Below are 12,632 nucleotides of genomic sequence, written 5' to 3' on the forward strand. Positions count from 1 at the left end.
TCCCATATTTGGACCATCAATCACTCGATGGGTCCACATCATTAGCTGAAGCGCTCTTAGCTCTCCGCCGGTGCACCATCCATCCATTTCTTTCTCGTCCTTCCGGTCCCGACTCTCCATTAACCCCGCCCGTGCTGGCTTCCTATTAACCAATCTGGTTCGGAGTGCTAAACTAATCCCGCTTTGGGTCCGGAGGCTTTTTGTTTGCTTCTTTCCCGATAAAAGATTGCGATGCCCTGTTTGTCACGAGAGATACAGGCCAGATTCATTCTATGATATCCAAGAGACTGATTAATTGAGGTTTGGAGTTGCTTATAGCCACTGGCAGATAACGGCAAAGCACTTAAAACGGAGAGGATCATTAAAAAGGGACTTGTTTATTGATTGATTTACCGCAGTGTGTAACAAACAGCACAGGAGCAGAAAAGCATCCAGCACGTACACAATCAGAAATGACGCTATTCGTTGCTTTGGCTTCAAAACAACTTCACGCAATTGTATTTTCCAAAAATAATCGCATTGAGTTCTTTGCGATAGCAAATGTTAAATAGTCGCCGTTCACCGTGTGCTGTCATAATCACCCAGATGCTATCAACTAGCATACCAGCGCAAGTCACCTAGCTTAGATAGCAATAATCGTAATGTTAGCATTCCCGCGAATGATACGCCGCAATGTATTGCGAATCACTGAGCTTTAAATAATGTCTCGTCACCACCCCAATGCTGTCAGCTAGCATACGAGCTTAAGTAAACTAGCTTAAAAAGCAATAGTGTAATGTTAGCATTCCTGAGAACGATACGCCGCAATGTATTGCGAATCACTGAACTTTAAACCTGGCGGCAAACTTGAAAAGGGCTACAAGCTAACCACCGGACGCCGCCGTGGCAACTGTGAGGCCATACTTGCAATTTCGAGAAGAAACACAAATGGCCACTGTCATCAAATGATGTACTTCAACCTTCTTTGATATTCTTCCAGGTGAAAAGAAACACGTGGGGCACCACCAAGTACATGGAGCTCTACATTGTGGCTGACAACACGCTAGTAAGAGCCCCTTCCGCTTCTTTACACGACTCACAAAAACCTTTCGGATTTCCACGTCCTTTGATTAGGCCTGAATGGCTTTAAAAAAATAATCTACTCGCCTTCAATATTTTCATTCATTACACGATTACTTTGTGAAGGTCTTTTTGTGAAGAGAACGACCAACTATTTTTTTAATTTTTTTTTTCAAATTGCAGCCTTCAGGATTTAAAAATTGCATTACGATGTCGATTTGAATACGATAATTGTTTCGCTTGTGCTATTTCAGAATGCACTTGTCTTTCTTTCAGTACTTTTTCAAGGAGCCGATCAATTGCGCGTGTTTTATTTTCATTTCCGGGGACATTCACTTGCGAAGATGTCGATCCATTGCTCCGTGTCACCTTGGCCTCGTGTCAAAAATCGATTCGAAAGAGGATCAAACATCTGTTGTAAATTTTGCAAATATCGTCTTTGGCGCTAAGGGAGTCGTCGTGAAGACGAGATGAGGTGTACTTCATGAAGCAAAGTGGAAATGGAACCACGAGGGCCTATAAAGTCCATCGACGAGCCACTTTGTCTTCATGAACGTCCTCGCTCGGTTCATTAAGATTTTTCTCCTGCCTCGTCCAATTCGGACCAAAGTGCAATAGCGGGAGTTTGCGCTCACGACGGCCGCTGACGTTCGGCCGTCTTTGCAGTTTAAACGACAGAATCGAGACTATGAGAAAATCAAGACGAGGATCATGGAAATCGCCAACTACGTGGACAAGGTGAGCGGCGCTTTTCCGGCGGACTTTGCCGCCACGCCATTGTCGGGAACGCTTCTCTTTCAGTTCTACAGGGCTCTGAACATCCGCGTGCCTCTTATCGGTCTGGAGGTGTGGACCGAGCGGGACCAGTGCATCGTCACCGAGGAGCCCAACGCTACCCTCTGGTCCTTCCTCCAGTGGCGACAGAAGCTCAAGTCCCGCAAGAAGCACGACAACGCACAACTGCTCACGTGAGTTGCTCCATCGGAAAAGTTCTCGCTTGAGAAAGTGGCTGGAGGTTGTCCGGGTGTCCTCTCGCTCCCGGCGGGGGCGGTGGCAATCGATGTCACTAAATCAGCGGCGGCGGTTAAGTGGTGTTTACGTGGCCACCTCTTTCTCTCGCAGCGGCGTGATCTTCAAGGGGACGACCATAGGGATGGCACCGCTGGAGGGCATGTGCAGTCTGGAGAACTCCGGAGGGATCAATGTGGTAGGAGACGGGGACTTGATGCTCTGCACTCGCAAATTTGTTGCCTAACAACGACCTAAAATTGTTTTGTGAAAAAAAATAATCGCAATAATATAGATCAAATTGAGCCAAGTAGCAGTTGATCACTTTTGATCTATCATTGGGTTCAGAATGTTGTTTTGTATAAAATAACCCAATTTTGTGGGTTGTTTTATGGAGAAAAATTTTTTTAGCTTAAATTGACTAGACTTTTTTTTTTTTTAATCGACATTTTCTATATAAAATCTTTTTTTTTTATGTACAAAACAACAAAATAACCCAATTTTGTGGGTTGTTTTATGGAGAAAAAAAATGTTAGCTTAAATTAACTAGACTTTTTTTTTAATATAAAATAAACAACAAAATAACCAAATTTGGGGGGTTCTTTTGCGGAGAAACAAATGTTAGGTTAAATTGACTAGCCTTTTTTTTATCGACAGTTTTTATACAAAAGAGTAATTTTTTTGTGTTTTTGTGGTTGTTTTGTAATAAAAAGAACATTTAGTCATTTTTTTTCATCAATAGTTTTGATATCAAAGAATCATTTGAGTGTTTTTGTACAAAACAACCACATTTTGAGGGTTGTTTTGTAATTAAAAAAAAACTGTCGGTTCAAATTGAACCAACTCGTGGTGGCTCCCTCCGCGGCCCCTTTTTGATCCGATTTTTGTCCGTGGACGCGTTTTTTGCGAATGTCCAGGACCACTCGGAGCTGTCCATCGGCGCGGCGGCCACCATGGCCCACGAGATCGGCCACAACTTTGGGATGAGTCACGACCACGACGGCTGCTGCGTGGAGGCCACGGCCGACCAGGGGGGTTGCGTCATGGCGGCCGCCACCGGGTGGGTGAGGCCCGCCGCCCCGAGTCGCCACCTGGCTCGCGACTGAGCGTCGGTAACTTTCCCCTTCAGGCATCCGTTTCCCAAAGTGTTCAGCCAGTGCAGCAAGCGCGACCTGGACAGCTACTTCCAGAAGGGCGGCGGCATGTGTCTCTACGACATGCCCAACATGAAGGACCTGGTGGGCGGGAAAAGGTGCGGCAACGGCTTCGTGGAGGACGGCGAGGAATGCGACTGCGGCCAAGCCGACGTGAGCATGTCGCCTCTTCTTACTTTTGCTCAGCGACATTTTTCAAATAGGAACAAAAATCTGCACATACAATTTTTCTTTTTTTTTTTTCCCCTCTCATTGCTAAAGATGAGCCGTTTTGATGACTTGGCACGTTGCTTTGTGCGATGAGAATTCCGTCGTTGCTTCTTTGTGGAGCGACTGTCAGAGCACACAAGCGCGGCCAAGCGCGTGCTGTTGTTGTTGTCGGCGCTCATAATCCCTTCTCCCTTCCGTCACGCCGGGGTAATTTAACGCCCTTGCTCCTAGACCCCCCTCCCCCCCCGTCTCCCCTGCGCTTGAATCAACTCTCACATTTGTTCGGAGGAGCAAAGCGCCGGCTCTACAGAGGGCGCCATGGCAACAGGAGATGCTGCGGCGTGTGTGTGTGTGTGTCGAGCGCGCAGCGTGACACTACGGCAGCGCGCCGCACCTCTGCGTTTTTATTTTTATACTCGGCGCCCGCACCCCCCTCGCCAACATTTTATCTCGTTAAGACTCGTTCGCCATCTTCTTTAATTTTCTTGCCGCTGAAAAGTGTCTCCGGTTTATTGAATGGATTGGTTGTTGCCGCCATGTTTCTTTTAGGTGGATTATCATTATTTTATTTTATTTATTTATTTTTTTTAAGCAAGTGATAGTCGCTAACGTGTTCCTTCAGCTCAATGAAACTACAACTGAAAAAGTACAATAGCCATCGGAGAATCTATTAATCCCTAACCAGTTGTGAATTCATTGGTTTATCGGCTGTCGAATGAATAAAAAAAAGGCCGATGCCGATAATCGGCAAGATGCCAAATAACGGCCCCAGTATAGACGTGCGTAAAGTATGTCAAATGCATTTGCTGCATGTGCTTTCTGACAGTAAAAAAAAAAGTATATATATATATTTTAATATTTTGGGGAATAAATAATTTGGGGGAAAGTCCTTATTTATTTATTTATTTTATTTATTTATTTGCCGGTGGGCATGGGCTTCCATACCTGCGTGTCCTCAATTCCAAAGGACCGATTTCATTTGTGCCCTTCAAGTGTAGTAAGCCATGAAAATGCCTCTTTCAGAAGCAGAAAATAGAGGAGATGATTCAAAGCGGAATCAGACAAAAAAAAAAAAAAATCTCAGGTTTCATGGCTTTTGCAAGAAATACAGACAAAATCCTTGGACACAAAAAAAGGAACAAACGCGGGTTGAGGAATAATCAGGGCCGACCTCTGTTTTACTTGCAGGAATGCACCAATGACTGTTGCAATGCCAATAATTGCACGCTGAAAGAAGGGGCTCAGTGTGCCCATGGAGTTTGTTGCCAAGCTTGTAAGGTAGGGAAACACACACACACACACACACACACACACACACACACAGTCAGACATCTTCAAACGCTTCGCCGTCCGTCTCTGCTATCATCGCTTCCGTCAAAACGATTGCAAAGACGACGAGCTCAGTCAAGTGACAAAACGAGCGACGTTTATTTTTCCGTCTCTCCACGACAAGCCTTGAGAAGAAAATGCCTCTTTCCGATGTTGATTTTATGCAATGAACTCAGCTGAAGCAACCGGGCACCATGTGCCGGGGCCCGGCCGGGGCCTGCGATCTGCCCGAGTACTGCACGGGCGCGGCGCCCTACTGCCCCACCAACGTCTACCTACTGGACGGATCCTCGTGCCAGGCGGGACGGGCCTACTGCTACAACGGCATGTGTCTGACCCATCAGCAGCAGTGCTTGCAGTTGTGGGGCGCCGGTAAGTACGCCAAACTCGGCGACGAGTCATACGTTGAATTTTAGTCAAGAAGTAGTGCTTTGGCGCCTTGTTTTGGTCTCTTTGGTGTTGAAGTGAGGTCAGAAGCACTGATTTTTTTTTTTTTCATGAGAAGGCTGTCTAAAAGCAAAGTAGTGCTTCGACGCCACCAACAGGCAACGAAGGAGCTTTTTTATCGGAAGATTTCTGTCGATCCCAGTGTTAAGTTCAGCAATAGTTGTTGAATAGGAATTGGTGTCAAGTAAGTGTACGTCTCAATTCTTCCTGTTGAGGAGGAGCTAACTTAGTTACGGAGTGTCTTCAGGTGCTTTTTTTTCTTCTAATTTTTTTTTTGCAATGTAATCATTTGCAAGTTGGTTTCAATGTTTTTAAAATCATTTGAAACTGTTTGGCCACATAGTTTGAAGTATATTTACAAATGGAACTATAAATCAAATAAATCAAATTGACTAAATACAAAACCACGCCTTTCGCTTTGTTCCCCAGGTGCCCGTCCGGCGCACGACGCCTGTTTCGAAGACGTCAACGCTGCGGGGAACGCTTTCGGGAACTGCGGGAAAGACGAGCGCGGCAACTACGTCAAGTGCGCCAAAAGGTGACGATGATGGCATCTGGTCTGATTCTTTTGTGTCGTGTTCTCCCCTTCCGAAATGTGCTCTTTTTTTTGGGAGGGGGGGGGGCTGTTTACACAGCGTGCTGCTCCTGCGAATTAATGGATCCAAATGAGCAATTTAGTTATGTTAATGAACGAGCGGATTAAGGAAGTTGATTGCTGCGCTGCCCACAACGATTATGTGGCCCCGCAGGAATCATTAAAACGACGTGGCGGTGGCGGCGGCGGCGGCGGCTGGGCTGATTAGAGGATATGGAAATGCGAGCTCTGTCCTGTTACAATCTGACTAATCTTTGCATTAGTCACCGCAACAACTCAGCTTCATCGTCCGGTAATTGTCATCGACCCCCCGCCCCCTCGCCCTCGAATGACGGATGCGAGTTTGCACACTTGCCTGTTTTCATTTGCATATCAATGAGGAAGAAGTTACAAAGAGTTTAGACAGCATGCAAACAGGCCACAGTTGATTGTTTTTTAATTTAGTTGATCCCTACAAGGTGGGAATAGTTTGGCAATTCTCACGATTTTGTTTTAATTCAATTATTTTTTAGAGCTGGGTTGTCATTTTTTTATTTGTTTCTGTTTGAAATTTCAGGATGATTAGTTGTGATTTATTTGAATTTTTTTGACTTCACTTACTTTTTTTTGTTAGTTTTTATTTGTTTTGTTTTTTTTTATATATGGAGCATTCTTTGAGGGGAACATACAAAAAAAAGTCGCTAAATGTGTAGTAAGGAAGCCTATTATTCTCAAACTACTATTGATCCTTTTTTCGTACGAAAATAAAACGTATCAGCAATTCCAAAATAAATAAGTTAAAAAAATGAACTACAAGATTGGATGGATATTATATGATCTTGTTTACAAGCATCGTTTCAGTCAATTTTCATTTCATTTTTTCACAAAAAATGGCGTTTGAATTTAAAATCTTCTTTCCAACTTGTTTTTGGTGATTTTGCGTTACCCTCTTTGTGCCCAGTGACGCCAAATGCGGCAAGATCCAGTGCCACAGCGCCGCCAAGAAGCCCAAAGGCACCAACGCCGTGTCCATCGACACCACCATCAAAACGGGTGGCATCGAGGTCAAGTGCCGCGGCACCTACGTCTACAGCACCCAGGACGGCCAGGGCGACCTTCCCGACCCCGGCTTGGTCGCCACGGGCACCAAATGCGGCGAGGGCAAGGTCAGTTCCAGCTCACATGTTTTGTTGTTGTCTTTTCTTCTGCATGGATTCTTGTCATAAACATTCCCAAGCAAACCTCGCACATTAATTGGACTGTTTTCCTGGAGCGGTTTAAAAATAATAATAATAAAAGGACTCAAAAACACAAACATTAAAAAAAAAAAAGGAACTTGTAGTGCACTCACATTAACGTTAGCCCAGGGCACTTTTTTAACATCTCAATAACTGTGAAATTCCAAATAGAAGCAGCACGTATTCCGTTTATTGAGTCATCCTCGGATGCAACTTTTTATTTGCTTGGACTGTCTTGCCAATTTCTTTTCACGGCTCTGACTCGCTCGTGTGGTCTTCGCAGGTGTGCCGGGAGCGCCGGTGTCAAAACGCATCCTTTAGCGAGTTGGAGACGTGCATCTCTCGCTGCCATGGCAACGGGGTGAGGACGCAATAAGACAACACAAACAAAACAAAACAAAAAAGAAGGATTTATTGGCGTGGCAGAAGCAAGCCTGAGCCAGATAAGGAAAGGAACGCCATGCAAGATTCATTCGTCTATAAAGCTCCTGGCGGGTCAGATGGCCTTTGGCGACTGGAAATTTTCACAAATAGTGCTGCCCTATTACCATGTCCTCCCAGATTGGATTTGGCCAAGGCCGCATGAGTGTGTTTTGACGTTGTAAAATTCATGAGGGATGGCTGGGGGCGGGGTTGTGTTCATGCGCCGGCGAGTGGCGTCTTTTTTCCCGCTTTGATTTGGATCGACCTTCTTTGCGCTAGGTGTGCAACAGCAACGGCAACTGCCACTGCCATCGAGGTTGGGCGCCCCCGTTCTGCGACAAGCCGGGACTTGGAGGCAGCGTGGACAGCGGGCCCGTGCAGTACGACAGTCAGTACACACACCTTAATGATGACATTTGATGGAAAATGGATTTTGATGGCAACTTTGTTAAAGAAAACGAACCAAAGATAATCCTGAAAAAAAACTCTAACAAAAAGAAAGTGAGAAAAAGATATTTTAAACAAAAATAAAGGGAAAAAACTGATACTAAAATTCATAAATACTAAAACAAAGCAAAAAAATAAAAACAAACTGGATGTTAAAATGAACAGAATTTCCTAAAAACAAAAAGTCTTAACTAAATCCAAACTCACTCATGAAAAATCTCATTTTAAAATGACAGAATTAAATCCAAACTTAATCCAAACTCATTCTCATGAAAAATCACATTTAAAAAAAAAAAAAAAAAAGGATGGTGAACTTGTCAACATGTCGCGTGCAGGTCAGGTGGGCTTGGTGGTGGGCCTTCTATTTGCCTTCCTGGTGCTCCTGCCTGGCGTGCTGCTGCTCTTCTACTGCTACCGCATCAAGACCTCCTACTTGCACAAGTGGCTGGCGCGGAGAGACAAGAACAAGAGCAACAAGTAGCGTAACCATTCTCTTACTCCTCATCGGCTTTTACGGCCAACCGCCTGGCTCTCTCTCTCTCTCTCGAGTGTGTCTTGCTCGAGCAGTTCATCGCCAGCCGGACAAACGGCTTTGAAATACGTCGACATTTGGCGCTAATAGCTTGGATTGCTCGTTGTGTAAAAGAGACTAAGTGCGTACGTGCGACTCTGATGAATGTGCGTAATCAATTCGACAAATTTCACCACTGGAAGGGGGTTGGAAACAAATGGCTCCAAAAAATCTGTGTGTTGGTGTGTGCGTGAAGAGCTTATCATCCAATCTGTAATTCATGCACATAAAATATGACGTCGACATTTTGTGCCCGTTGCTTGGCTTGCGGTTTGCTTGGGTTATACGCCAGCGGTTGTAATGAAGTGCGCCCTCTTGTGGTCAGAATGGAAACAGACAAAGCCAAGAAGAACAGCCACCTGAATCCTGCCTTTCACCTCAAAGTTGTCGGACCCATCAACAAAGCCAGCAGCCACAAGGGGGTGAGTTATCAAGATATCCTTTCAAGATATAAAATTGTTCATCTAAAAAAAAACATTTTTTTTTCATCCTGTAGCTTTCTGCCACCAGCAAAGAGGTTCTTCCTCTCCGACCAGAATCGGCGGCAGGTGGTACCCAGCCGGTTAACATCGTGCGCCCGCTGCGGCCCGCCCCGTTGACTCGGGATGTCAGGGGGCACCGCCCCCCCGTCCCGTCGGCGCCCCGGCAATCCCCGCAGCGACTGAGCCCACCTAAGAAGCCCCTGCCCCTCAACCCCACGCGATCGCCACTGGTGAGGCTCCCTGAAAATTAATTTGCCAAAAAAAACAAAAGAAGGCCAATGAACTTGGAAGTACTCGCCCAAACTGATGGTAGTCATATTACGAACTTTCTTTTCCTCCCCACAGCCCAGACCGTCACCCTTGCCTCCCCAGAGGCCCCTCCCCCTCAGTCCCGCCAGAGGAGGCTCCCCAGTGAGGGTGCTGACCTCCAAACCGTCGCCGAGCCTGCTGGTCATGATGCCCCCAGTGGGAGGACTCAAAACTGCAAGCAGACCGCCAGGGGTCCCCCCTCACAGAGCTCTCAGGTGAGCGTTTTTTTTTTACCTATTGTTGTCCCTTCGTTTTTTGTGATTATAAATATCAATAGAGGTCATTTTCATACAATGTGATGAATAACAGTAAAGACAAAAAAAATACATTGCATTAGTCTGTGTGATGTTGAAGTTGGTCGGGAATCAGAGATTCTGTTTCCGTCATTGTCTCCCGCAGAGCGGTCCCAGGTGCCAAACAGAGCGCGGCGTCGCCTCCGTCGTGAAGCCGGCCTTCCTCTTCTGCCTCAAAGCCTCTTTTTTTTTGCACTAAAGTAACGTCGCTATGTCGGTAGACCACCTAGTGGTCCCGGCGCACCGCGGCGGGAGGACGGCGTTTGGACGAAAGCGACGAGTCGGCGCGCTGGAAACTATGGCCACGTTTGACGCAGTTTTGCACGGAGGCCGCGCAGACCAAGACGGAGCGGCGCCGTGTCATTTCTGCCAAAATCGGCCCTTTTAATGACATTTTAAAATTTGTGTACGAAAAACTGTGGTTTACAATTTGTCTCGGATTTGTGTTCTGTGCCAAAGAGGTTTCGCCACGCTTGGGGATGGAGTGTCCAGAATCGCTTGAAAATCATGGCAACACGTCCATTCCGCTTGAGCATTTTAGGAAGTTAAAGCACGCATCGGTACACAAACCTTAAGCTGGATATCAACGATACGGAATAAACGCTCAAACGCATCAGGAACGTCCGATTCCTGCCGCACACCGACCAACAAAAACTTGGAAATCTTTGTGAAGCAAGAACATTTTAAATATTGTTTTGGAACTTTGGGATGGTCGCTGTTTGCAGTTCAGTTGCTCGGTGTGCGGCTGGTCCCGAGTACGTAAATCTGGAGACCCACAAAAAAAATGAAAAGCTGCCTGAGCTGCTTCTTTTGAACACTGTTTACATGTTGACCGAGTACTTGATGGAACACCCACGCCACTTCCGTTATTCCGCATAATCGCATCGATGTGAATGTCTTTTGCTTTTTAATCACCACTTTTAAAAAGGTACATAAACTATTTTTTACTAAACGCTTGGCACTCTCCTTGTGGTTCTTTGCAAAATTGACTCCTATTGTTAATGAATTCTATTCTCACTTTGCTCTGATTGGTAGTTGTGAGGGAGTTTGGCGTCTTTTAAAAACGCTGATAAAGATTCAATAAACGTTTTCCATGGAAAACGAAGACGAAATGTCGAATGCACGAATACAGTACGCAATTCCGCGAGTGCCGAACCGGGAAATGCGGGGTCGACTGTACCGGAGAAAACGTTTGCGTTTTCCGCCACTAGACGGCGGTAAATGCGTCTTGGCCTACTTAGCGCGGGGTTGATAAATCCCGATGAAGAGTATAGTACGAGTGCGCATGCGCCAAAATGTCACAGTGTTGGTAGTACTACCGCTATGTCACAGCACAAGTTGTTATAAACGATCGTTTTTTAATGATAGCCATGGCTCCCTTATCGTAACGGTTTGGCTCCGTGGAGGGAGGACGCCACGGCCAAACGAAAGCGAAACTATGACAGCGAATGAAGATCAAGAGGTAGGGCATAAATGGACGCTAATGTGGCTAGCCGCTGATAGCCGTGAAATGCTAACACGCCAGCCTGTTGAAATGGCCGATTTTTTTTCGAATGTGCTGCTTGTTTCTAGATGGAGTTGGAGGCTCTTCGCTCGATTTACGAAGGTGACGAGTGTTTCAAAGTGCTTAGTCCAGTTTCCTTTCAGTTGAGGGTGAGTACTAATTTCATTATTTTGGTTCGAGTAAAATTCTAAAAAAAAGGAATCGCGTCTTGTTGCATCAACAGAATAGAGACAATATTGTGTGTTGAGACATTGAAATCGGCCTAACAGAAAATCTGAATCAGACTAATTATAACCTATAAACCATCAGATAGGAGATCTGGATGACTCCAAAGCATTCATCCTGGACATCACGTGGCCAGAGACGTACCCCAAGACTGGTCCTCAAATCTCCCTGGATGGATTTTTTAACAACCGAATGTAAGTTGCCCAGCGAGCTGCGCTTGGAGAAATAGTTAAAAATAAAAATCCTCCTAAAAGATTTTATTGCCATTGTCAGAACTCCCGAAACCAAGCAGGTCATCCTGTCTAAGCTGGAGGAACAAGTGGAAGCCAATCTGGGCGACGCCATGACGTACACCCTGTTCGAGTGGGCCAAGGAGAACCAAGAAGACTTGATGGAGAACCACAGACCCGTGGTCACCGCCGTGGTTGGTTTCAAGTAGGAGAGTCGACGGCGTATGACCCGGCACTGAGCGCTTCCTTCCTTTCACCGTCAGAATTTAACGCCCAGCGATGAGGCCATACCGAACGCCACGGGCAAAAAGAAAGAGAGGAAGGAGCAGCTCACCAAAGCGCAGAAGAGGAGGATCATCAATCGGACAGGTGAGAAGTGCCCACAGCACTCTGAGCATGAACAATTAAGGGGGAAGAAGGAAAAAAAAGGAATTTCTTCACATGTGAGCTGCTTGGTTCTGCTTTCAGATAACAAAGGGGAACTGCCAAGAGGATGGAATTGGATTGACGTCATCAAAGTATGTACACTTGCAACGTTCCTCAACATGAACGATAAGAAACTCAATAAAAAAAATGTTCTTCCCCTTCCTTCATTACAACGAACATCCAGCACGTAAGTAGCAAAAAAAAAAAACAGCATGAAATTCCATTCTTTCATTTTCATTGTGTAATTGTTTTTTTTGTTTGTTTTACTTTTGTGTTGCAGCTGAGTAAAACTGGAGGCAAAGATGACGATTAGCCCCCCCAGAGCTGCCCCCCTTTCAATTTGAGCGGAATGTCTTTGCGCCGCTGCCTCCTTCCAGAACCGGGCCGGCCGGAAAATGGAGGCAATACTGTACAGCGCAATGTGTTCCCGGTTTCAGAAAGGTTACTTGAAAGCCTCCGTTCTGAAGGTACAGTATCGACTCACTGCCTGGAACCTTGACGCATTCGCCTTACAAACGAATATTTTGAATTGTCGTGACACTTGATAAATAATTCCATCAGATTTAACCTCACGGTTTTCTCACTTTTGTTTTGACCAGTTTTTTTTTTTTTTAGTCAAATAAACCCGATTTCTGAGGTCACTTGATCTGTTTTTCTTTCATTGCTTTGTATTACAGTGGTGTGACAATGTTAGAAAAATAAT

General features: G+C 45.6%; 2 protein-coding genes across 2 annotated transcripts in view; both read left to right on the forward strand.

Moving 5' to 3' along the window:
- The window catches only part of adam19a (ADAM metallopeptidase domain 19a), a 33,620-nt gene extending 23,124 nt beyond the window's left edge, over nucleotides 1–10,496 (forward strand). Inside the window, exons 7-23 of the mRNA XM_088370553.1 lie at nucleotides 980–1,045; nucleotides 1,726–1,797; nucleotides 1,861–2,027; nucleotides 2,182–2,266; nucleotides 2,985–3,127; nucleotides 3,197–3,374; nucleotides 4,620–4,709; nucleotides 4,937–5,132; nucleotides 5,637–5,745; nucleotides 6,743–6,947; nucleotides 7,303–7,380; nucleotides 7,722–7,830; nucleotides 8,225–8,366; nucleotides 8,786–8,882; nucleotides 8,957–9,172; nucleotides 9,288–9,466; nucleotides 9,651–10,496. Of these exons, the coding sequence (XP_088226679.1) occupies nucleotides 980–1,045; nucleotides 1,726–1,797; nucleotides 1,861–2,027; nucleotides 2,182–2,266; nucleotides 2,985–3,127; nucleotides 3,197–3,374; nucleotides 4,620–4,709; nucleotides 4,937–5,132; nucleotides 5,637–5,745; nucleotides 6,743–6,947; nucleotides 7,303–7,380; nucleotides 7,722–7,830; nucleotides 8,225–8,366; nucleotides 8,786–8,882; nucleotides 8,957–9,172; nucleotides 9,288–9,466; nucleotides 9,651–9,696 (2,178 nt within the window). The 3' untranslated portion in view covers nucleotides 9,697–10,496. The remainder of the gene's footprint in view (nucleotides 1–979; nucleotides 1,046–1,725; nucleotides 1,798–1,860; nucleotides 2,028–2,181; nucleotides 2,267–2,984; nucleotides 3,128–3,196; nucleotides 3,375–4,619; nucleotides 4,710–4,936; nucleotides 5,133–5,636; nucleotides 5,746–6,742; nucleotides 6,948–7,302; nucleotides 7,381–7,721; nucleotides 7,831–8,224; nucleotides 8,367–8,785; nucleotides 8,883–8,956; nucleotides 9,173–9,287; nucleotides 9,467–9,650) is intronic.
- Nucleotides 10,497–10,818: 322 nt separating this feature from the next.
- On the forward strand, nucleotides 10,819–12,570 carry rwdd4 (RWD domain containing 4). The gene is made up of 7 exons (XM_088371094.1): nucleotides 10,819–11,006; nucleotides 11,117–11,197; nucleotides 11,358–11,467; nucleotides 11,547–11,697; nucleotides 11,767–11,872; nucleotides 11,972–12,116; nucleotides 12,210–12,570. Exons 1-7 carry the CDS (start codon nucleotides 10,830–10,832, stop codon nucleotides 12,211–12,213), a joined length of 774 nt encoding a protein of 257 aa, XP_088227220.1. The 5' UTR covers nucleotides 10,819–10,829; the 3' UTR covers nucleotides 12,214–12,570.
- Nucleotides 12,571–12,632: the final 62 nt, after the last annotated feature.

The sequence above is a fragment of the Syngnathus floridae genome, chromosome 1 (genome assembly GCF_059516105.1).
Source record: "Syngnathus floridae isolate MCC-2025c chromosome 1, RoL_Sflo_1.0, whole genome shotgun sequence".
NCBI lineage: Eukaryota > Metazoa > Chordata > Actinopteri > Syngnathiformes > Syngnathidae > Syngnathus > Syngnathus floridae.